General features: G+C 47.3%; 1 protein-coding gene across 1 annotated transcript in view; it reads left to right on the top strand.

Moving 5' to 3' along the window:
• Positions 1-26,246, top strand: part of LOC120051658 (potassium voltage-gated channel subfamily C member 1-like) — an 86,402-nt gene that overhangs the window by 38,257 nt on the left and 21,899 nt on the right. The window contains exon 3 of the mRNA XM_038998550.1: positions 6,310-6,486. Coding sequence (XP_038854478.1) covers positions 6,310-6,486 — 177 coding nt within the window. The remainder of the gene's footprint in view (positions 1-6,309; positions 6,487-26,246) is intronic.

Genomic DNA, 26,246 nt, shown 5'->3' with positions numbered 1-26,246 from the left:
CCCATCATCGTTCTGCTGTCTCACTGTTTGTCTGTAGATGCCCTCCCTCTCCTGTCTCAATCGGGTGACTCAGCCACATCCAATTTAAACAAATTAATCTCTCATTCAAGGATCAATAAGCTGTATGACTAACAGATTGAGACTCTGAGAAAGGGAGTAAAGAGGGAGATAGAGAGTATGACCATGAGTAATGCACCAGTTCTCAATACCACGGCCCTAATAGTACCCTGTTCCCTATAGTCTAATTGGCCCTGGTCAGAATCAGTGCACTATGTAGGCACTATGTAGGGAATATGGTACCATTTAGGATGTAGCCCATGACTCAGTGCCGCCTTCCTAGAACTCACACCCTTCCTAGAACTCACACCCTTCCTAGAACTCACACCCTTCCTAGAACTCACACCCTTCCTAGAACTCAGGAAGCTTTTGAAGCTAAACAGGGTTGGTCCTGGTCGGTCCCTGGATGGGAGAACAGATGCTGCTGGAAGTGGTGTTGGAGGGCCAGTAGGAGGCACCCTTTTCTCTGGTCTAAAAAAAATACCCCAATGCCCCAGGGCAGTGATTGGGGACGTTAAACAGGTGTCCTGACACTCTGTGGTCACTAAAGATCCCATGGTACTTATCGTAACAGTAGGGGTGTTAACCCTGGTGTCCTGGCTAAATTCCCAACCTGGCCCTCATACCATCACGGTCACCTAATCATCCCCCCCTTACAATTGGCTCATTCCTCCCTCCTCTACTCCCCTCTAACTTTACCCCAGGTAGTTGCTGTAAATGAGATTGTGTTCTCAGTCAACTTACCTGGTTAAATGTAAAGATATGTAAGGGATTCTGGTACAAAGTTAATGATTGTTACCATGTAATAATTTGGAATCAATAACAACAATGTTGTTACTGTAGAAATTACAGTGCTATTACAAAGGAGAGCAGGCTACCCAACCCTGTTCCTGGAGAGATACCCAACCCTGTTCCTGGAGAGATACCCAACCCTGTTCCTGGAGAGATACCCTCCTCTAGGTGTAACTCCATCCCTGTTCCTGCAGAGAAACCCTCCTGTAGGTTTAACTCCAACCCTGTTCCTGGAGAGAAACCCTCCTGTAGGTTTTAACTCCAACCCTGTTCCTGGAGAGATACCCTCCTGTAGGTTTTAACTCCAACCCTGTTCCTGGAGAGATACCCTCCTCTAGGTGTAACTCCATCCCTGTTCCTGCAGAGAAACCCTCCTGTAGGTTTAACTCCAACCCTGTTCCTGGAGAGATACCCAACCCTGTTCCTGGAGAGATACCCTCCTCTAGGTGTAACTCCATCCCTGTTCCTGCAGAGAAACCCTCCTGTAGGTTTAACTCCAACCCTGTTCCTGGAGAGATACCGTCCTGTAGGTTTAACTCCAACCCTGTTCCTGGAGAGATACCCTCCTCTAGGTGTAACTCCATCCCTGTTCCTGCAGAGAAACCCTCCTGTAGGTTTAACTCCAACCCTGTTCCTGGAGAGATACCGTCCTGTAGGTTTTAACTCCAACCCTGTTCCTGGAGAGATACCCTCCTGTAGGTTTAACTCCAACCCTGTTCCTGGAGATATACCGTCCTCTAGGTTTAACTCCAACCCTGTTCCTGGAGAGATACCGTCCTGTAGGTTTTAACTCCAACCCTGTTCCTGGAGAGATACCCTCCTGTAGGTTTAACTCCAACTCTGTTCCTGGAGAGATACCGTCCTCTAGGTTTAACTCCAACCCTGTTCCTGGAGAGATACCCTCCTCTAGGTTTAACTCCAACCCTGTTCCTGGAGAGATACCGTCCTGTAGGTTTTAACTCCAACCCTGTTCCTGAAGAGATACCCTCCTGTAGGTTTTAACTCCAACCCTGTTCCTGGAGAGATACCCTCCTGTAGGTTTTAACTCCAACCCTGTTCCTGGAGAGATACCCTCCTGTAGGTGTAACTCCATCCCTGTTCCTGGAGAGAAACCCTCCTGTAGGTTTAACTCCAACCCTGTTCCTGGAGAGATACCGTCCTGTAGGTTTTAACTCCAACCCTGTTCCTGGAGAGATACCCTCCTGTAGGTTTAACTCCAACTCTGTTCCTGGAGAGATACCGTCCTCTAGGTTTAACTCCAACCCTGTTCCTGGAGAGATACCCTCCTCTAGGTTTAACTCCAACCCTGTTCCTGGAGAGATACCGTCCTGTAGGTTTTAACTCCAACCCTGTTCCTGAAGAGATACCCTCCTGTAAGTTTTAACTCCAACCCTGTTCCTGGAGAGATACCCTCCTGTAGGTTTTAACTCCAACCCTGTTCCTGGAGAGATACCCTCCTGTAGGTTTAACTCCAACCCTGTTCCTGGAGAACTACTCTCCTGTAGGTTTTAACTCCAACCCTGTTCCTGGAGAGAGACCCTCCTGTAGGTTTTAACTCCAACCCTGTTCCTGGAGAGATACCCTCCTGTAGGTTTAACTCCAACCCTGTTCCTGGAGAGATACCCTCCTGTAGGTTTTAACTCCAACCCTGTTCCTGGAGAGATACCCTCCTGTAGGTTTTAACTCCAACCCTGTTCCTGGAGAGATACCCTCCTGTAGGTTTAACTCCAACCCTGTTCCTGGAGAACTACCCTCCTGTAGGTTTTAACTCCAACCCTGTTCCTGGAGAGATACCCTCCTGTAGGTTTAACTCCAACCCTGTTCCTGGAGAGAGACCCTCCTGTAGGTTTTAACTCCAACCCTGCTCCTGGAGAGATACCCTCCTGTAGGTTTAACTCCAACCCTGTTCCTGGAGAGATACCGTCCTGTAGGTTTTAACTCCAACCCTGTTCCTGAAGAGATACCCTCCTGTAGGTTTTAACTCCAACCCTGTTCCTGGAGAGATACCCTCCTCTAGGTTTAACTCCAACCCTGTTCCTGGAGAGATACCCAACCCTGTTCCTGGAGAGATACCCAACCCTGTTCCTGGAGAGATACCCTCCTGTAGGTTTAACTCCAACCCTGTTCCTGGAGAGATACCCTCCTGTAGGTTTTAACTCCAACCCTGTTCCTAGAGCGATACCCTCCTGTAGGTTTTAACTCAAACCCTGTTCCTGAAGAGAAACCCTCCTGTAGGTTTTAACTCCAACCCTGTTCCTGGAGAGATACCCTCCTGTAGGTTTTAACTCCAACCCTGTTCCTGGAGAGAGACCCTCCTGTAGGTTTTCACTCCAACCCTGTTCCTGGAGAGATACCGTCCTCTAGGTTTAACTCCAACCCTGTTCCTGGAGAACTACCCTCCTGTAGGTTTTAACTCCAACCCTGTTCCTGGAGAGATACCCTCCTGTAGGTTTAACTCCAACCCTGTTCCTGGAGAGATACCCTCCTGTAGGTTTAACTCCAACCCTGTTCCTGGAGAGATACCCTCCTGTAGGTTTAACTCCAACCCTGTTCCTGGAGAGATACCCTCCTGTAGGTTTTAACTCCAACCCTGTTCCTGGAGAGATACCCTCCTGTAGGTTTTAACTCCAACCCTGTTCCTGGAGAGATACCCTCCTGTAGGTTTTAACTCCAACCCTGTTCCTGGAGAGATACTGTCCTGTAAGTTTTAACTCCAACCCTGTTCCTGGAGAGATACCGTCCTGTAGGTTTTAACTCCAACCCTGTTCCTGGAGAGATACCGTCCTCTAGGTTTAACTCCAACCCTGTTCCTGGAGAACTACCCTCCTGTAGGTTTTAACTCCAACCCTGTTCCTGGAGAACTACCCTCCTGTAGGTTTTAACTCCAACCTTGTTCCTAAAAAGCTACAGGAGTGTATCTCCAGGAACAGGGTTGGGCAGCCCTGTGTTAGAGGTGTTGTTGAGAAATGTACTGGACACTATACTTAGCACCTATATGATACATTAGTACTGATCATTGATTACACTCACAGGTGCTACTGTGGTACTAGGCTGCTACTGTGGTACTAGGCTGCTACTGAGGTACTAGGCTGCTACTATGGTACTAGGCTGCTACTGAGGTACTAGGCTCTTAGTGAGGTACTAGGCTGCTACTGAGGTACTAGGCTGCTACTGTGGTACTAGGCTGCTACTATGGTACTAGGCTGCTACTGAGGTACTAGGCTCTTAGTGAGGTACTAGGCTGCTAGTGAGGTACTAGGCTGCTAGTGAGGTACTAGGCTTCTACTGAGGTACTAGGCTGCTACTGTGGTACTAGGCTGCTACTGTGGTACTAGGCTGCTACTATGGTACTAGGCTGCTACTGAGGTACTAGGCTCTTAGTGAGGTACTAGGCTGCTACTGAGGTACTAGGCTGCTAGTGAGGTACTAGGCTGCTAGTGAGGTACTAGGCTTCTACTGAGGTACTAGGCTGCTACTGAGGTACTAGGATGCTACTGAGGTACTAGGCTGCTACTGAGGTACTAGGATGTTACTGAGGTACTAGGATGCTACTGAGGTACTAGGCTGCTACTGAGGTACTAGGATGCTACTGAGGTACTAGGATGCTACTGAGGTACTAGGCTGCTACTGAGGTACTAGGATGCTACTGAGGTACTAGGATGCTACTGAGGTACTAGGCTGCTACTGAGGTACTAGGCTGCTACTGAGGTACTAGGCTGCTACTGAGGTACTAGGCTGCTACTGAGGTACTAGGCTGCTACTGAGGTACTAGGCTACTACTGAGGTACTAGGCTGCTACTGAGGTACTAGGATGCTAGTGAGGTACTAGGGTACTACTTGTCAAGTGGGTCGATGTTTTAGGCTTACATTTTTTTTTCACATTGACACCATCCCACGTACCATACTAAAATACCATCGATACACCCACTAACCATCTGAGTCCATGCACCATCACACACTAATACTACTGTTCACACTGTAATATCCTAATGCAGCATGCTTCAAATCCTACTGTTGACTGTCCAAGTCAGTGCTATTATAATTGATTGAGTCAGTAATATTTGATTTGAAGCATGCTAGGATATGATAGCATGCTAGGATATGATAGCATGCTAGGATATGATAGCATGCTAGGATATGTGCAGTACAGAATGTAGCACTTGACAAAGCTTTTGTACCCCATCTTATAAGATTTTCAAAGTGGGATAATTAAACTGGCAATATAGTGGTTTGTTTCTAAACCACATATGATTAACTTTAGCCAGATCTCAGCATCGATTGGAGGTTAGCTTCCAAGGGAATACATAACATTGTATTGAATTGAATTGGATGCCCATATCTCTACTTGTTGCATTCATCGACTCTAGTCTTTTGTTTGGCAGTTGGACAAGCAGCATTTCCTAAAATCCTTTATTCGATCAGTGTTTGATTCTGTTGTCTGTATCTCCCAGATATATTTTCTAATGTTCTTCTAGGTGTTCTAATTCTGTTTCCATGGATTCATTCTCCTGTTCTAATTCTATTTCCATGGATTCTCCTGTTCTAATTCTGTTTCCATGGAATCTCCTGTTCTAATTCTGTTTCCATGGAATCTCCTGTTCTAATTCTGTTTCCATGGAATCTCCTGTTCTATTTCCATGGAACCTCCTGATCTAATTCTATTTCCATGGAATCTCCTGTTCTAATTCTGTTTCCATGGAATCTCCTGTTCTAATTCTGTTTCCATGGAATCTCCTGTTCTAATTCTGTTTCCATGGAATCTCCTGTTCTAATTCTGTTTCCATGGAATCTCCTGTTCTAATTCTGTTTCCATGGAATCTCCTGTTCTAATTCTGTTTCCATGGAATCTCCTGTTCTAATTCTGTTTCCATGGAATCTCCTGTTCTAATTCTGTTTCCATGGAATCTCCTGTTCTAATTCTGTTTCCATGGAATCTCCTGTTCTAATTCTGTTTCCATGGAATCTCCTGTTCTAATTCTGTTTCCATGGAATCTCCTGTTCTAATTCTGTTTCCATGGAATCTCCTGTTCTAATTCTGTTTCCATGGAATCTCCTGTTCTAATTCTGTTTCCATGGAATCTCCTGTTCTAATTCTGTTTCCATGGAATCTCCTGTTCTAGTTCTGTTTCTATGGAATCCCCTGTTCTAATTCTATTTCTATGGGATCTCCTGTTCAGATTTTGTTTCCATGGAATCTCCTGTTCTGATTATATTTCCATGGATTCTCCAGTTCTAGTGCTATTTCTATGGAATCCCCTGTTCTAATTATATTTCTATGGAATCTTCTTTTCTAATTCTATTTATATTTCTATGGAATCTCCTGTTCTAATTATATTTCTATGGAATCTCCTGTTCTAATTATATTTCTATGGAATCTCCTGTTCTAATTATATTTCTATGGAATACCCTGTTCTAATTCTATTTCTGTTTCTATGGAATCTCCTGTGTGTCTATCTGAAGATTCCAAGCTGAATGGGGAGGCGGCCAACGCAGCTCTAGCCAATGAGGACTGTCCTCATATAGACCAGGCCATCTCGCCAGAGGAGATCTTCAGCCCCAGTGAGAGAGAACGGCCTTGTTGTCTCGTCACCACAGCTGCAGAACGACCCAACCACACAGGGGGTAGAGTCAGGAGGGGTACGTACACCTACAGTAACAGCCAAACACAGCCCAACCACACAGGGGGAGGAGGGAGGAGAGTTACGTACTGTAACAGCCAAACACAGGCCACTATCAAACGTGTTGCATTCCCTACGACTTGATTATTCACAACCACATACACAACGTCAACTCGTGGCCCAACACACACAGACGCAGGTTGACCTTTATTGTCACGAGTCCTGCAGCCAGAACTGAGCGATTTCCACTTAGATAGACCAGCTGAAAAGTTAAAATTGGCTAAATTGTAAAAAATAAAAAAATAAAAAAATGTGCTTTTTGGTTAAAAAAAATCTGATTCATTCATCTCCAGGACCATCCCAACATCAACTAATGTGAAAATGGCACATTTCTAAGTTTTGTAGTAAATAATAGTGTTTCCAATGACATCACAACCAATTAGTAGGCAATGCCTACTCATTCGTTAAAATAACATGATGCACACAGATGAATGTCATTGGAAATAACATCTTCCTCTATCTTTTTGACTACAAAACATAGAAACGTAAACATTTTGACATATGTTGGAGTGATGCTGGAGATAATGAATATGAAGTTGAATGTTCCCCTTTGAGGTTAGGGTTATGCATTAGGCTTAAAATCTGATTTCATGACTTTGTGGCTGTACTAGCTAGTGATTCTGCAGAGCTGCTTCCAGAACAGCATTCATGACGAAAACCGCTAACCTGACACACAGACAGACGCACATGCATGTGTACACACACACACACACACACACACACACACACACACACACACACACACACACACACACACACACACACACACACACACACACACACACACACCTGCATTCTGGGAAAACCCAGGGTCTCATTCTCAAGGGATCACAGTAATACAACAATCGAATACAATGTGAAACAAAACAACAATCAACATACAATGTGAAACAAAACAACAATGAAAATACAGAACACGACAAAATGTAAGAAAAGCAGTTACATTCCTCAGCCACGAGGTCCTCAGACCCTTGGTCGTCAACCAACTCTTTAAACTCCCAGAGCAGCACCCACAACATTCAATTGTAATGAGTTTTGTAAATTGTTCCAGCAATTCTCTATTCTGGTTAGATGACTCACTCCTAACAATAGATAGCAGTCACTTTACAAAGGTTTTCTCTTAATTTTGACCGACATATATTTTTTTTCAAAGTCTCTGTAAATGAAACTTAAATACAGTAATGTACACACACTTAAGCGTAAAAAATATATATGTTTTGCGAAAGTCATGGACTTCTAATAATACCGATGGGCAGGACATTACTAGGAATTATTGAATAGCCCATGAGACCATCAGATTGAGGTGGTGCAAAGGGACAAGGACCGTGTCCCAAACGGCACCCTATTCCCTATTATAGTTGTAATGATTTTCCTCCTCTTCAGACGAGGAGTATGAAGGATCGGACCAATACGCAGCGTGCTAAGTGTCCATGATACTTTAATATAACTGAACACGACAAAATACAAAAATAACAAAGTGAATGACAACGAAAAACCGAAACAGTCCTGAATGGTGAAACAATCACAATAACAGGAAACAACTACCCACAACCCATAGTGGGAAAACAGGCTACCTAAGTATGATTCTCAATCAGAGACAACGATCGACAGCTGCCTCTGATTGAGAACCATACCAGGCCAAACACAGAAATACAAAACCTAGACTACAAAACATAGAATGCCCACCCCAACTCACGCCCTGACCAAAGTAAAATAAAGACATAAAAAAAGGAACTAAGGTCAGAACGTGACAATAGTGCACTACTTTAGACCGGAGCCCTATTCCCTATATAGTGCACTACTTTAGACCAGAGCCCTATTCCCTATATAGTGCACTACTTTTGACCAGAGCCCTATTCCCTATATAGTGCACTACTGTTGACCAGAGCCCTATTCCCTATATATAGTGCACTACTGTTGACCAGAGCCCTATTCCCTATATAGTGCACTACTTTTGACCAGAGCCCTATTCCCTATATAGTGCACTACTTTTGACCAGAGCCCTATTCCCTATATAGTGCACTACTTTTAACAAGTCCCCGATCAAAACAAGTACACGATTAAAGGGAATAGTGTGCCGTTTGGGGGTGCGAACCCAGTATTTTAACACGTAATCAGACACATTCCAAGGATCCTCTGCCTTTTGTTAATGAGATACATAATACATCAAGTCAGACGGTAACATTCCCTGAGGCAGGCCTGAAGGTTTAATGGTGGGTTTAATGCGCACAGGGAGTCTTAGCATCCTGCCATTGGATAGAATAAAGCACACCACTTGTATTTGAACGTGATCCTTGTGGAGGTTGAGTTGCAGCTACGATGACGAGAGCCTAACTATCTTGGTGGAAAGGCTTTTATGAAAAAAAGAGGGTAACGTTATACAGTATATACTTGCGGTGTATATATATATATATCTCAGGAGATCCCAGAATGCAAATTGTTGTAGGCATATAGAACATCTCTATATGTATACCATCAACACTTCAATCAGCCATTTTACATTTTTGCAAAATAAAAAAATCTTAACATTTGACATTAAAACCTCCAGATCAACATGCTCTCTTAAACACGGACTGAAACTGGATTGTGTAATATCCTATAGTTCACACTGACTGAAACAGGATTGTGTAATATCCTGTAGTTCACACTGACTGAAACTGGATTGTGTAATATCCTATAGTTCACACTGACTGAAACTGGATTGTGTAATATCCTATAGTTCACACTGACTGAAACTGGATTGTGTAATATCCTATAGTTCACACTGACTGAAACAGGAACAATCACCATATCTTATCTTCTCAATGAAAAGCCCATCCCTCTATATGTTGATATATATATATATATCATACATAATGTAGCTACCATATTTTACACACGACAACCAATTTTAGAATTTTTTATATGGAATAAAATGTGCTTGTGAAGAAAGTGTTGTTTTGTATGTTTTGTGTTTGTGTTTACTGGCTGTGTCATGTATGCAGCTGCCTTGTATGTCTGCCCATACTAACGATAATCCCTCTGCAACCTGATGGTTATGACTCTGCTGGTCATTACGGCGCATGTCCCCTGTCTCGCTGACGGGTGTTATTAGTGTGGTGATGGTAGAGCAAACACAAAAGAGGTACAGGGTTATGACGTCCTTTGGAAAGGTTGCTCAAGAACAACATTTTAAATAATACCAACTGATTTGAATATTGACAAATATATATATATATTTTATTTAACCTGATTTGGTAATGACAACCTGAAATTGTAGCGTATATTTGATATTGCATGCCTATCCAACATTGACCTAACAAATCTCCTATTGCCATATTGATACATAATTTATGCAAAACCTCAAGTTGCCATTCCGTTTCTCAAATGAGGATATTAATGCTTTGGCTTTTAGTAAATATAGATCGAGTGAAATTAGACCACAAGACGAAACCCCAAAGTCTACAGGGAGAGTCATAACATACTGTAGCAGACTGCCAAAATATATCTACAATAAACTGTGGCAGACTGCCTACATTTTCTTTAATATAATGTAGCTAACAACATATTCTCCAATATATTGTAGCTTCCAACATATTCTCCAGTATATTGTAGCTTCCAACATATTCTCCAGTATATTGTAGCTTCCAACATATTCTCCAGTATATTGTAGCTTCCAACATATTCTCCAATATATTGTAGCAGACTGCAAACATATTCTCCAGTATATTGTAGCTTCCAACATATTCTCCAATATATTGTAGCAGACTGCAAACATATTCTCCAGTATATTGTAGCTTCCAACATATTCTCCAGTATATTGTAGCTTCCAACATATTCTCCAATATATTGTAGCAGACTGCAAACATATTCTCCAGTATATTGTAGCTTCCAACATATTCTCCAATATATTGTAGCAGACTGCAAACATATTCTCCAGTATATTGTAGCTTCCAACATATTCTCCAATATATTGTAGCAGACTGCAAACATATTCTCCAGTATATTGTAGCTTCCAACATATTCTCCAATATATTGTAGCTTCCAACATATTCTCTAATATACTGTAGCAGACTGACAACATATTCTCCAATATACTGCATGCATACTGCCAACATATTCTCTAATATACTGTAGCAGACTGACAACATATTCTCTAATATACTGTAGCAGACTGACAACATATTCTCCAATATACTGCATGCATACTGCCAACATATTCTCTAATATACTGCATGCATACTGCCAACATATTCTCCAATATACTGCATGCATACTGCCAACATATTCTCCAATATACTGCATGCATACTGCCAACATATTCTCTAATATACTGTAGCATACTGCCAACATATTCTCTAATATACTGTAGCAGGCTGCCAACATATTCTCTAATATATTGTAGCAGACTGCCAACATATTCTCTAATATACTGTATCAGTCTGCCAACATATTCTCCAATATACTGTAGCAGACTGACAACATATTCTCTAATATACTGTAGCAGGCTGCCAACATATTCTCTAATATACTGTAGCATACTGCCAACATATTCTCTAATATACTGTAGCAGACTGCCAACATATTCTCCAATATACTGTAGCAGGCTGCCAACATATTCTCTAATATACTGTAGCAGACTGACAACATATTCTCTAATATACTGTAGCATACTGACAACATATTCTCTAATATATTGTAGCAGACTGCCAACATATTCTCTAATATACTGTAGCATACTGACAACATATTCTCTAATATACTGTATCAGACTGCCAACATATTCTCTAATATACTGTAGCATACTGCCAACATATTCTCCAATATACTGCATGCATACTGCCAACATATTCTCTAATATACTGTATCAGACTGCCAACATATTCTCTAATATACTGTAGCAGGCTGCCAACATATTCTCCAATATACTGTAGCAGACTGACAACATATTCTCTAATATACTGTAGCAGACTGCCAACATATTCTCTAATATACTGTAGCAGACTGACAACATATTCTCTAATATACTGTATCAGACTGCCAACATATTCTCTAATATACTGTAGCAGACTGACAACATATTCTCTAATATACTGTAGCAGACTGACAACATATTCTCTAATATACTGTAGCAGACTGCCAACATATTCTCTAATATACTGTAGCAGACTGCCAACATATTCTCTAATATACTGTAGCAGACTGCCAACATATTCTCTAATATACTGTAGCAGACTGCCAACATATTCTCTAATATACTGTAGCAGACTGCCAACATATTCTCTAATATACTGTAGCAGACTGACAACATATTCTCTAATATACTGTAGCAGACTGACAACATATTCTCTAATATACTGTAGCAGACTGACAACATATTCTCTAATATACTGTAGCAGACTGCCAACATATTCTCTAATATACTGTAGCAGACTGCCAACATATTCTCTAATATACTGTAGCAGACTGCCAACATATTCTCTAATATACTGTAGCAGACTGCCAACATATTCTCTAATATACTGTAGCAGACTGACAACATATTCTCTAATATACTGTAGCAGACTGCCAACATATTCTCTAATATACTGTATCAGACTGCCAACATATTCTCCAATATACTGTAGCAGACTGCCAACATATTCTCTAATATACTGTATCAGACTGCCAACATATTCTCTAATATACTGTAGCAGACTGCCAACATATTCTCTAATATACTGTAGCAGGCTGCCAACATATTCTCCAATATACTGCATGCATACTGCCAACATATTCTCCAATATACTGCATGCATACTGCCAACATTCTCCAATATACTGCATGCATACTGCCAACATATTCTCTAATATACTGTAGCAGACTGCCAACATATTCTCTAATATACTGTAGCAGGCTGCCAACATATTCTCCAATATACTGCATGCATACTGCCAACATATTCTCCAATATACTGCATGCATACTGCCAACATATTCTCCAATATACTGCATGCATACTGCCAACATATTCTCTAATATACTGTATCAGACTGCCAACATATTCTCTAATATACTGTAGCAGACTGCCAACATATTCTCTAATATACTGTATCAGGCTGCCAACATATTCTCCAATATACTGTAGCAGACTGCCAACATATTCTCTAATATACTGCATGCATACTGCCAACATATTCTCTAATATACTGTAGCATACTGCCAACATATTCTCCAATATACTGCATGCATACTGCCAACATATTCTCTAATATACTGTATCAGACTGCCAACATATTCTCTAATATACTGTAGCAGACTGCCAACATATTCTCTAATATATTGTAGCTGCCAAAATATTCTCCAATATACTGTAGCAGACTGCCAACATATTCTCTAATATATTGCATGCATACTGCCAACATATTCTCTAATATACTGTAGCAGACTGCCAACATATTCTCTAATATACTGTAGCTGCCAAAATATTCTCCAATATACTGTATCAGGGTTGATGGGCGAGTAATAGAGGATGTGATTGGCGGAGCTAATAGAGAGGGTGTGGGCGGATAGGAGGATGGGGCTAAGAGAGGTGGATGGGCGGAGCTAAAGGGGATGCGAGTAAGAGGGTGATGGAGCTAGGAGGTGCGGAGCTAATAGAGAGGGTGGCGATGGGCGGAGCTAATAGAGAGGTAGATGGGCGGAGCTAATAGAGAGTGGGATGGGCGGAGCTAATAGAGAGGGTGGATGGGCGGAGCTATAGAAGGGTGGATGGGCTGGAGCTAGTAGAGAGGGTGGATGACGGAGCTATAGAGAGGGTGGATGGGCGGAGCTAATAAGAGAGGTGGATGGGTGGAGCTAATAGAGAGGGTGATGGTGGAGCTAATAGAGAGGTGGATGGGCGGAGCTAATAGAGGTGGATGGGCGGAGCTAATAGAGAGGGTAGATGGGCGGAGCTAATAGAGAGGTGGATGGCGGAGCAATAGAGAGGTGGATGGCGTGAGCTAATAAAGGGTGATGGGTGAGCTAATAGAGAGGGTGGATGGGCGGAGCTAATAGAGGGTGGATGGGCGGAGTGCTAATAGAGAGGGTAGATGGGCGGAGCTATAGAGAGGCGTGGATGGGCGGCTACATAGAGCGGGTAGGTAGGTGGGCGGAAGCTACATAGAGAGGGTAGGTGGCGAGCTAATAGAGAGGGTGGATGGGCGGAGCTAATAGAGAGGGTGGAATGGGTGGAGCTAATAGAGAGGGTGGATGGGCGCGAGCTAATAGAGAGGGTGATGGGCGGAGCTATAGAGAGGGTGATGGGCGGAGCTAATAGAGAGGGTGGATGGACGGAGCTAATAGAGAGGGTAGATTGGGCGGAGCTAATGAGAGGGTAGACGGACGGAGCTAATAGAGAGGGTGATGGGTGGAGCTAATAGAGAGGTTGGATGGCGGAGCTAATAGAGAGGGTGGATGGGCGAGCTAATAGAGTAGGGTGGATGGGCGGAGCTAATAGAGAGGGTGGATGGGTGGAGCTAATAGAGGGGTGGATGGGGGAGCTAATAGAGGGGTGGGAATGGCGGAGCTAATAGAGGGTGGATGGCGGGCTAATAGAGAGGGTGGATGGGCGGACTAATAGAGAGGGTGGATGGGACGAGCTAATAGAGAGGGTGGTGGAATGACGGAGCTAATAGAGAGGGTGGATGGACGGAGCTAATAGAGAGGGTAGATGGGCGGAGCTAATAGAGAGGGTGGATGGGTGGAGCTAATAGAGAGGGTGGATGGGCGGAGCTAATAGAGGGTGGATGGCGGATCTAAAGAGAGGGTGGATGGGCGAGCTAATAGAGGGGTGGATGGAGGAGCTAATAGAGAGGGTGGATGGGCGGAGCTAATAGAGAGGGTGGATGGGGGAGCTAAATAGAGAGGGTGGATGGGTGGAGCTAATAGAGAGGGTGGATGGGCGGAGCTAATAGAGGGTGGATGGGCGGAGCTAATAGAGAGGGTAGATGGGCGGAGCTAATAGAGAGGGTGGATGGGGCGGAGCTAATAGAGAAGGGTTGATGGGTGGAGCTAATAGAGATGGTGGATGGGTCGGAGCTAATAGAGAGGGTGGATGGGCGGAGCTAATAGAGGTGGATGGGCGAGCTAATAAGAGGGTAGATGGGCGAGCTAATAGAGAGGGTGGGATGGGCGAGCTAATAGAGAGGGTAGTGCGGCGGAGCTAATAGGAGGTAGGTGGGCGAGCTAATAGAGAGGGTGGTGGGCGGAGCTAATAGAGAGGTGGATGGGGAGCTAATAGAGAGGGTGGATGGGCGGAGCTAATAGAGAGGGTGGATGGACGGAGCTAATAGAGAGGGTGGATGGGTGGAGCTAATAGAGGGTGGATGGGCGGAGCTAATAGAGAGGGTGGATGGGCGGAGCTAATAGAGAGGGTGGATGGGTGGAGCTAATAGAGAGGGTGGATGGGTGGAGCTAATTGAGAGGGTGGATGGACGGAGCTAATAGAGAGGGTGGATGGGGTGGGCTAATAGAGAGGGTGGATGGGCGGAGCTAATAGAGAGGGTTGGATGGTGGAGCTAATAGAGAGGGTGGATGGTGGAGCTAATAGAGGGTGGATGGGTGGAGCTATATAGAGGGTGGATGGGTGGGCGGAAGCTAATAGAGAGGGTGGATGGACGGAGCTAATAGAGAGGGTAGATGGCGGAGCTATAGAGAGGGTAGATGGGGCGGAGCTAATAGAGAGGGTAGATGGGGCGAGCTAATAGAGAGGGTAATGGGCGGAGCTAATAGAGAGGGTGTTGGGCGGAGCAATAGAGAGGGTGATGGGCGGATCTAATAGAGAGGGTAGATGGGCGGAGCTAATAAGAGGTGGATGGGCGAGCTAATAGAGAGTGTGATATACGGAGCTAATAGAGAGGGTATGGACGGAGCTAATGAGAGGTAGATGGGCGGAGCTAATAGAGAGGGTAGATGGCGGAGCAAATAGAGAGGGTAGATGGGCGGAGCTAATAGAGAGGGTGGTTGGGCGGAGCTAATAGAGGGTGATGGGCGGAGCTAATAAGAGGTAGATGTGCGGAGCTAAAGAGAGGTGGATGGGCGGAGCTAATAGAGAGGGTGGATGGGCGGAGCTAATAGAGAGGGTGGATGGGCGGAGCTATAGAGAGGGTGGATGGGCGAGCTAATAGAGGGTGGATGGCGGAGCTAATAGAGAGGTGGATGGGCGGAGCTAATAGAGAGGGTGGATGGGCGGAGCTAATAGAGATGGGTAGATGGGCGGAGCTAATAAGGGGTGGATGGCGGAGCTAATGAGAGGGTAGATGGGCGGAGCTATAGAGAGGGTAGGATGGGCGGAGCTAATAAGGGTGGATGGAGGAGCTAATGAGAGGGTGAGGCGGAGCTAATAGAGGGTGGATGGTCGGAGCTAATAGAGAGGGTTAGGAGGGCGGAGCTAATAGGGTGGATGGACGGGCTAATAGAGGGTGGATGGACGGAGCTAATAGAGGGTGGATGGTACGGAGCTATAGAGGGTGGATGGCGGAGCTAATAGAGGAGGGTAATGGGCGGAGCTAATAGAGGTGGATGGGCGGAGCTAATAGAGAGGGTGATGGGGGAGCTAATAGTAGGGTGGATGGACGGAGCTAATAGAGAGGGTAGATGGGGAGCTAATAGAGAGGGTAGACGGGCGAGCTAATAGAGGGTGGATGGGTGGAGCTAATAGAGAGGGTGATGGGTGGAGCTAATAGAGAGGGTGGTGGGCGGAGCTAATAGAGGGTGGATGGGCGGAGCTAATAGAGAGGTGTATGGAGCGAGCCTAAGAGAGGGTGATGGGCGGAGCATAGAGCAGGGTAGATGGCGGGCTAATAGAGAGGGTGGCTGGGCGGAGCTAATAGAGAGGGTAGTGGGGGAGCTAATGAGAGGGTGGATGGGCGGAGCTAATAGAGAGGGGTGGCGGAGCTAATATAGAGGGTGGTATGGTGGCGGAGCTAATAGAGAGGGTGGATGGACGGAGCTAATAGAGAGGGTGGATGGGCGGAGCTAATAGAGAGGGTGGATGGGTGGAGCTTTAAATAAGGAGAGGGTGGATGGTGAGCTAATAGAGAGGGTGGATGGGCGGAGCTAATAAGGGTGGATGGGCGTGAGACTAATAGAGAGGGTAGATGGGCGGAGCTAATAGAGAGGTGGATGGGCGGAGCTAATAGAGAGGGTAGGATGGGTGGAGCTAATGAGAGGGTGGATGGGTGGAGCATAGAGAGGGTGAGGGCGGAGCTAATAGAGGGTGGATTGGAGCGGAGCTAATAGAGAGGGTAGTATGGCGGAGCTAATAGCGTGTGGATGGGCGGAGCTAATAGAGAGGTGGTGGGGCGGAGCTAATAGAGAGGGTAGGATGGAGCGGAGCTAATAGAGAGGGTGGAGTGGGATCTATGAGAGGGTGGATGGGTTGGAGCTATAGAGAGGGTGGATGGGGCGGAGCTAATAGAGAGGGTGGATGGGCGGAGCTAATAGAGAGGGTGGATGGGTGGGAGCTAATAGAGGGTGATGGGCGGAGCTAATAGAGAGGGTGGATGGGTGGAGCTAATAGAGGGTGGATGGGCGGAGCTAATAGAGAGGGTGGATGGCGGAGCTAATAGAGAGGGTGGATGGTGGAGCTAATAGAGAGGTGGATGGGGGGTGGAGCTAATAGAGGGTGGATGGACGGAGCTAATAGAGAGGGTGGATGGGGGAGCTAATAAGAGGGTGATGGGCGGAGCTAATAGAGAGGGTGGATGGGCGGAGCTAATAGAGAGGGTGGTGGGGAGCTAATAGAGGGTGGTGGGTGAGCTAATAGAGAGGGTGGATGGGCGAGCTAATAGAGAGTGTGGATGGAGCGGAGCTAATAGAGAGGGTAGATGGGCGGAGCTAATAGAGAGGGTGATGGCGGAGTAATAGAGAGGGTAGATGGGGGAGCTAATAGAGGGGTATGGGGCGGAGCTAATAGAGAGGGGGTGGGCGGAGCTAATAGAGAGGAGATGGCGAGCTGGAGTGGCAGCTAATAGAGAGGGTGGATGGCGGAGCTAATAGAGAGTGGGATGGAGTAATAGAGAGGGTAGATGGCGGAGCTAATAGAGAGGGTGGATGGGCGGAGCTAATAGAGGGGTAGATGGGCGGAGCAATAGAGAGGGTAGTGGGCGGAGCTAATAGAGAGGGTGGTGGGCGAGCTATAGAGGGGTGGATGGGCGGAGCTAATAGAGAGGGTAGATGGGCGGAGCTAATAGAGAGGGTGGATGGGCGAGCTAAGAGAGAGGTGGATGGGCGGAGCTAATAGAGAGGGTGATGGGCGGAGCTAATAGAGGATGGGTGGATGGGCGGAGCTAATAGAGAGGTGGAGGTGGCGGAGCTAATAGAGAGGGTGGATGGGCGGAGTCTAATAGAGAGGGTGGATGGGCGGAGCTAATAGGAGGGTAGATGGGCGGACTAATAGAGGGTGGATGGGCGGAGCTAATAGAGAGGGTGATGGGCGGAGCTAATAGAGGGTGGATGGGACGGAGCTAATAGAGTATGGACGGAGCTATGAAGGGTGATGGGCGGAGCTAATAGAGGTGGATGGCGGAGCTATAGAGGGGTAATGGCGGAGCTAATAGAGAGGGTGGATGGCGGAGCTAATAGAGAGGGTAGATAGGGCGGAGCTAATAGGAGGGTGGATGGACGGAGCTAATAGAGAGGTGGATGGACGGAGCTAATAGAGGGGTGGATGGACGGAGCTAATAGAGAGGGTGGATGGGCGAGCTAATAGAGAGGGTAGATGGGCGGAGCTAATGAGGGTGGATGGCGAGCTAATAGAGAGGGTCGATGGGCGGAGCTAATAGAGAGGTGGATGGCGGAGCTAATAGAGAGGGATATGGGCGGAGCTAATAGAGGAGGGTAGACGGGCGGAGCTAATAGAGGGTGTGATGGGCGGAGCTAATAGAGAGGGGTAATGGGCGTAGCTAATATAGGGGTGGATGGACGGACTAATAGAGAGGGTAGATGGGCGGAGCTAATAGAGGGTGGATGGGCGGAGCTAATAGAGAGGGTGGATGGGCGGAGCTAATAGAGGGTGAGAGGACGGAGCTAATAGAGAGGGTGGTAGATGGGCGGAGCTAATAGAGGGTGGATGGGCGGAGCTAATAGAGAGGGTAGATGGGCGGAGCTAATAGAGAGGGTAGATGGGCGGAGCTAATAGAGGGTGGATGGACGGAGCTAATAGAGAGGGTAGATGGGCGGAGCTAATAGAGGGTGGATGGACGGAGCTAATAGAGAGGGTAGATGGGCGGAGCTAATAGAGAGGGTAGATGGGCGGAGCTAATAGAGGGTGGATTAGGATCTAAAGAGAGGGTGATGGGCGGAGCTAATAGAGGGTGGATGGACGGAGCTAATAGAGAGGGTAGATGGGCGGAGCTAATAGAGGGTGGATGGGCGGAGCTAATAGAGAGGGTAGATGGGCGGAGCTAATAGAGGGTGGATGGACGGAGCTAATAGAGAGGGTAGATGGGCGGAGCTAATAGAGGGTGGATGGACGGAGCTAATAGAGGGTGGATGGGCGGATCATAGAGAGGGAGTGGGGCGAGCTAATAGAGGGTGGATGGACGGAGCTAATAGAGAGGGTAGATGGGCGGAGCTTAAGAGGGTGGATGGACGGAGCTAATAGAGATGGGTAGATGGGCGGAGCTAATAGAGGGTGGATGGACGGGCTATAGAGGGTGGATGCGGAGCTATAGAGGGTGATGGCGGAGCTAATAGAGAGGGTAGATGGGCGAGCTAAATAGAGAGGGTAGATGGGCGGAGCTAATAGAGGGTGGATGGACGGAGCTAATAGAGAGGGTAGATGGGCGGAGCTAATAGAGGGTGGATGGACGGAGCTAATAGAGAGGGTAGATGGGCGGAGCTAATAGAGGGGGGATGGACGGAGCTAATAGAGAGGGTAGATGGGCGGAGCTAATAGAGGGTGGATGGACGGAGCTAATAGAGAGGGTGGATGGACGGAGCTAATAGAGGGTGGATGGACGGAGCTAATAGAGAGGGTAGATGGGCGGAGCTAATAGAGGGTGGATGGACGGAGCTAATAGAGAGGGTAGATGGGCGGAGCTAATAGAGGGTGGATGGACGGAGCTAATAGAGAGGGTGATGGACGGAGCTAATAGAGGGTGGATGGACGGAGCTAATAGAGAGGGTGGATGGCGAGCTAATAGGAGGGTGGATGGACGGAGCTAATAGAGAGGGTAGGATGGGCGAGCTAATAGAGGGTGGATGGACGGAAGCTAATAGAGGGTGGATGGACGGAGCTAATAGAGGGTGGAGGGTGGATGGCGAGCTAATAGAGAGGGTGGTGGACGGAGCTAAGAGAGGGTGGATGGACGGACTATAGGGGGTGATGGACGGAGCAATAGAGAGGGTGGATGGACGGAGCTAATAGAGGGTGGATGGACGGAGCTAATAGAGAGGTGGATGGACGGAGCATAGAGGGTGGATGACGGAGCTAATAAGGGTGGATGGACGGAGCTAATAGAGTGGATGGACGGAGCTAATAGAGGGTGGATGGACGGAGCTAATAGAGAGGTAGATGGGGGAGCTAATAGAGGGTGGATGGACGGAGCTAATAGAGGGTGGATGGCGGAGCAATAGAGGGTGGATTGACGGAGTCTAATAGAGAGGGTAAGATGACGAGGCTAATAGAGGGTGGATGGACGGAGCTAATAGAGAGGGTAGAGGGGCGGAGCTAATAGAGGGTGGATGGACGGAGCTAATAGAGGGTGGATGGACGGAGCTAATAGAGGGTGGATGGACGGAGCTAATAGAGGGTGGATGGCCGGAGCTAATAGAGGGTGGATGGACGGAGCTAATAGAGGGTGGATGGGCGGAGCTAATAGAGGGTGGATGGCCGGACAATAGAGGGTGGATGGACGGAGCTAATAAGGGTGGATGACGGAGCTAATAGAGGGTGGTGGACGAGCTAATGAGGGTGGATGACGGAGCTAATAGAGAGGTGAGGGCGGAGCTAATAGAGGGTGGATGGGCGGAGCTAATAGAGAGGGTAGATGGCGAGCTAATAGAGGGTGATGGACGGAGCTAATGAGAGGGAATGGGCGTAGCTATAGAGGGTGGATGGACGGAGCTAATAGAGAGGGTAGATGGGCGGAGCTAATAGAGAGGGTAGATGGGCGGAGCTAATAGAGGGTGGATGGACGGAGCTAATAGAGAGGGTAGATGGGCGGAGCTAATAGAGGGTGGATGGACGGAGCTAATAGAGAGGGTGATGGGCGGAGCTAATAGAGGGTGGATGGACGGAGCTAATAGAGGGGTGGATGGACGGAGCTATAGAGAGGTAGATGGCGGAGCCTATAGAGAGGGTAGATGGGCGGAGCTAATAGAGGGTGGATGGCGGAGCTAATAGAGAGGGTAGATGGGCGGAGCTAATAGAGGGTGGATGGACGGAGCTAATAGAGAGGGTAGATGGGCGGAGCTAATAGAGGGTGGATGGACGGAGCTAATAGAGAGGGTAGATGGGCGAGCTAATAATAGAGGTGGATGGACGGAGCTAATAGAGAGGGTGGATGGCGGAGCTAATAGAGGGTGGATGGACGGACTAATAGAGAGGGTAGATGGGCGGAGCTAATAGAGGGTGGATGGACGGAGCTAATAGAGAGGGTAGATGGGCGGGCTAATAAGGGTGATGGACGGAGCTAATAGAGAGGGTAGATGGACGAGCTAATAGAGAGGGTTAGATGGGCGAGATAATAGAGGGTGGATGGACGGAGCTAATAGAGAGGGTAGATGGGCGGAGCTAATAGAGGGTGGATGGACGGAGCTAATAGAGAGGGTAGATGGGCGGAGCTAATAGAGGGTGGATGGACGGAGCTAATAGAGAGGGTGGATGGACGGAGCTAATAGAGGGTGGATGGACGGAGCTAATAGAGAGGTGGATGGACGGAGCTAATAGAGGGTGGATGGACGGAGCTAATAGAGAGGGTAGATGGGCGGAGCTAATAGAGGGTGGATGGACGAGCTAATGAGGGTGATGGACGGAGCTAAAGGTGGATGGACGAGCTAATAGAGAGGGTAGATGGCGGAGCTAATAGAGGGTGGATGGACGGAGCTAATAGAGAGGGTAGATGGGCGGAGCTAATAGAGGGTGGATGGACGGAGCTAATAGAGGGTGGATGGACGGAGCTAATAGAGAGGGTAGATGGGCGGAGCTAATAGAGAGGGTAGATGGGCGGAGCTAATAGAGGGTGGATGGACGGAGCTAATAGAGGGTGGATGGGCGGAGCTAATAGAGGGTGGATGGACGGAGCTAATAGAGAGGGTAGATGGACGGAGCTAATAGAGGGTGGATGGACGGAGCTAATAGAGAGGGTAGATGGGCGGAGCTAATAGAGGGTGGATGGACGGAGCTAATAGAGGGTGGATGGACGGAGCTAATAGAGGGTGGATGGACGGAGCTAATAGAGAGGGTAGATGGGCGGAGCTAAATAGAGGGTGGGATGGACGGAGCTAATAGAGAGGGTAGATGGGCGAGCTAATAGAGGGTGGATGGACGGAGCTAATAGAGGAGGGTATGGGCGAGCTAATAGAGGGTGGATGGACGGAGCTAATAGAGAGGGTGGATGGACGGAGCTAATAGAGGGGTGGATGGAACGGAGCTAATAGAGAGGGTGATGGACGGAGCTAATAGAGGGTGGATGGACGGAGCTAATAGAGAGGGTAGTGGCGGAGCTAATAGAGGTGGATGGACGGAGCTAATAGAGGTGGATGGACGAGCTAATAGAGGGTGGATGGACGGACTAATAGATGGTGATGGCGCTGAGAGGTGGAGACGGAGCTATAGAGGGTGGATGGACGGAGCTAATAGAGAGGGTGGATGGACGGAGCTAATAGAGGGTGGATGGACGGAGCAATAGAGAGGGTGGATGGCGAGCTAATAGAGGGTGGATGGACGGAGCTAATAGGGGTGGATGACGGAGCAATAGGGGTGGATGGACGGAGCTAATAGAGGGTGGATGGACGGAGCTAATAGAGAGGGTAGATGGGCGGAGCAATAGAGGGTGGATGGACGAGCTAATAGAGGGGTGATGGGCGGAGCTAATAGAGGGTGGGATGGACGGAGCTAATAAGAGGGTAGATGGAAAGCGGAGCTAATAGAGGGTGGATGGACGGGCTAATAGAGAGGGTAGATGGGCGGAGCTAATAGAGGGTGGATGGACGGAGCTAATAGAGGGGGGATGGTCGAGCAATAGAGGGTGGATGGGCGGAGCTAATATAAAGGGTGATGGCGGAGCTAATAGAGGGTGGATGGACGGAGCTAATAGAGGGTGGATGGGCGGAGCTAATAGAGGGTGGATGGGCGGAGCTAATAGAGGGTGGATGGACGGAGCTAATAGAGGGTGGATGGACGGAGCTAATAGAGGGTGGATGGGCGGAGCTAATAGAGGGTGGATGGACGGAGCTAATAGAGGGTGGATGGGCGGAGCTAATAGAGGGTGGATGGGCGGAGCTAATAGAGGGTGGATGGACGGAGCTAATAGAGAGGGTAGATGGACGGAGCTAATAGAGGGTGGATGGACGGAGCTAATAGAGAGTGTAGATGGGCGGAGCTAATAGAGGGTGGATGGACGGAGCTAATAGAGAGGGTAATGGCGGAGCTAATAGAGGGTGGAGGACGGAGCTATAGAGAGGGTAGATGGGCGGGCTAATAGAGGGTGATGGACGGAGCTAATAGAGAGGGTAGATGGCGGAGCTAATAGAGAGGGTGGATGGACGGAGCTAATAGAGAGGGTAGATGGGCGGAGCTAATAGAGAGGGTAGATGGACGGAGCTAATAGAGAGGGTAGATGGACGGAGCTAATAGAGAGGGTAGATGGGCGGAGCTAATAGAGAGGGTAGATGGGCGGAGCTAATAGAGGGTGGATGGGCGGAGCTAATAGAGAGGGTGGATGGACGGAGCTAATAGAGAGGGTAGATGGGCGGAGCTAATAGAGAGGGTGGATGGACGGAGCTAATAGAGAGGGTAGATGGACGGAGCTTAGAGAGGGTAGATGGCGGAGCTAATAGAGGGTAGATGGGCGGAGCTAATGAGAGGGTAGATGGGCGGAGCTAATAGAGGTGGATGGACGGAGCTAATAGAGGGTGGATGGACGGAGCTAATAGAGAGGGTGGATGGGCGGAGCTAATAGAGGGTGGATGGACGGAGCTAATAGAGAGGGTAGATGGGCGGAGCTAATAGAGAGGGTAGATGGGCGGAGCTAATAGAGGGTGGATGGACGGAGCTAATAGAGGGTGGATGGACGGAGCTAATAGAGGGTGGATGGACGGAGCTAATAGAGGGTGGATGGACGGAGCTAATAGAGGGTGGATGGACGGAGCTAATAGAGGGGGTGGCGAGCTAATAGAGGGGTGATGGGCGGAGCTAATAGAGAGGTAGATGGCGAGCTAATAGAGAGGGTAGATGGAGCGGAGCTAATAGAGGGTGGATGGGCGGAGCTAATAGAGGGTGATGGGCGGAGCTAATAGAGGGGGTAATGGGCGGAGCTAAAGAGGGTGGATGGACGGAGCTAATAGAGGGTAGATGGGCGGAGCTAATAGAGGGTGGATGGACGGAGCTAATAGAGGGTAGATGGGCGAAGCTAATTAAGAGGGTAGATGGGCGGAGCTAATAGAGGGTAGATGGGCGGAGCTAATAGAGGGTGGATGGACGGAGCTAATAGAGGGTAGATGGGCGGAGCTAATAGAGAGGGTAGATGGGCGGAGCTAATAGAGGGTAGATGGGCGGAGCTAATAGAGAGGGTAGATGGGCGGAGCTAATAGAGGGTAGATGGGTGGAGCTAATAGAGAGGGTAGATGGGCGGAGCTAATAGAGGGTAGATGGGCGGAGCTAATAGAGAGGGTAGATGGGCGGAGCTAATAGAGAGGGTAGATGGGCGGAGCTAATAGAGGGTAGATGGGCGGAGCTAATAGTGTTTGTGTTGTTTGAACCTCTGTTCCTTTTAATTACTTTTTCAATTTAAGGGGCTTTATTGACAAATGAAATAGATCATTAACAAAAGTGAAATAAACAATAAAAAATGTACAGTAAACATTACACTCACAAAAGTTCCAAAAGAATATACATTTCTAATGTCATATTATACCTATACAGTGTTGTAACGATGTGAAAATACAAAAAGGGAAATAAATAAACATAAATATAGGTTGTATTTACGATGGTGTTTGTTCTTCGCTGTTTGCCCTTTTCTTGTGGCAACAAGTTACAAATCTTGCTGCTGTCATGTCACACTGTGGTGTTTCACCCAGTAGATATGGGAGTTTATCAAAATTGGATTTGTTTTTCAAATTCTTTGTGGGTCTGTGTAATCTGAGGGAAATATGTGTCTCTAATATGGTCATACATTTGGCAGAATGGTAGAATGGCAGAATCGTAAATTTACAGAATGGTGGAATGGCTGAATGGTAAATTGACAGAATGGTAGAATGGCAGAATGGTAAATTTACAGAATGGGAGAATGGTAGATTGGCAGAATGGTGGAATGGTAGAACGGTAAATTTACAGAATGGTAGAATGGCAGAATGGTAAATTTACAGAATGGTAAAATGGCAGAATGGCAGATTGGCAGAATGACAAATCGGTAGATTGACAGAATGACAGAATGTCAGAATGGTAGAATGGTAGAATGACAGAATGGTAGATTGGTAGAGTGGTAGGATGACAGAATGGTAGAATCACAGAATGGCAGAATGGTATAATGGTAGAATGACAGAATGACAGAACGGCAGAACGGTAGAACGATAAAAAGACAGAATGGTATAATGACAGAATGGTAGAATGACAGAATGGTAGAATGGCAGAATGGTAGAATGACAGAATGACAGAATGGTAGAATGACAGAATGGTAGAATGACAGAATGACAGAATGGTAGAATGACAGAATGACAGAATGGTAGAATGACAGAATGGTAGAATGACAGAATGACAGAATGGTGGAATGACAGAATGACAGAATGGTAGAATGACAGAATGGTAGAATGACAGAATGGTAAAATGACAGAATGGTAGAATGACAGAATGGTAGAATGACAGAATGGTAAAATGACAGAATGGTAAAATGACAGAATGGTAGAATGACAGAATGGTAGAATGACAGATTGGTAAAATGACAGAATGGCTGGAGCAGTGAAGCAGCAAAACTGCATGGGTAGGTGAGCCCTGAGTACTGCTGCTATTTCTGGTGCTACTGAAGTAGGTCATTAACAGAGGAGAGGAGAGAAGAACAGAGGGAAGAGGAGAGGAGAGAGGAACAGAGGAAGAGAGGCAGAGCAGAGGATATAGGAACAGAGGGAAGAGAGGCAGAGGAGAGGAGAGAGGAACAGAGGGAAGAGAGGCAGAGGAGAGGAGAGAGGAACAGAGGGAAGAGAGGCAGAGGAGAGAGGAACAGAGGGAAGAGAGATGGGAGAGAGAAGAACAGAGGGAAGAGAGGCAGAGGAGAGGAGAGAGGAACAGAGGGAAGAGAGAGGAACAGAGGGGAAAGAGAGGCAGAGGAGAGGAGAGAGGAACAGAGGGAAGCAGAGAGAGGAGAGGAGACGGAAGAGAGAGAGGCGCTCAGAGGAAAGAGAGAAGAGAGTAGAGCAGAGAGGCAGAGCGAGAGAGAGAGAGGAGAGGGGAGGAGAGGAAGCAGAGGCGAGGAGAGGCAGTAGGAGAGGAGAGAGAACAGAGGAGAGAGGCAGAGGAAGAGAGAGTAAAGAGGGAAGAGAGACAGAGGGAGTGAGGAGG

The sequence above is a fragment of the Salvelinus namaycush genome, chromosome 8, assembly GCF_016432855.1.
Source record: "Salvelinus namaycush isolate Seneca chromosome 8, SaNama_1.0, whole genome shotgun sequence".
Taxonomy (NCBI): Eukaryota; Metazoa; Chordata; class Actinopteri; order Salmoniformes; family Salmonidae; genus Salvelinus; species Salvelinus namaycush.
This window is presented reverse-complemented; position numbering and strand designations above follow the sequence as displayed.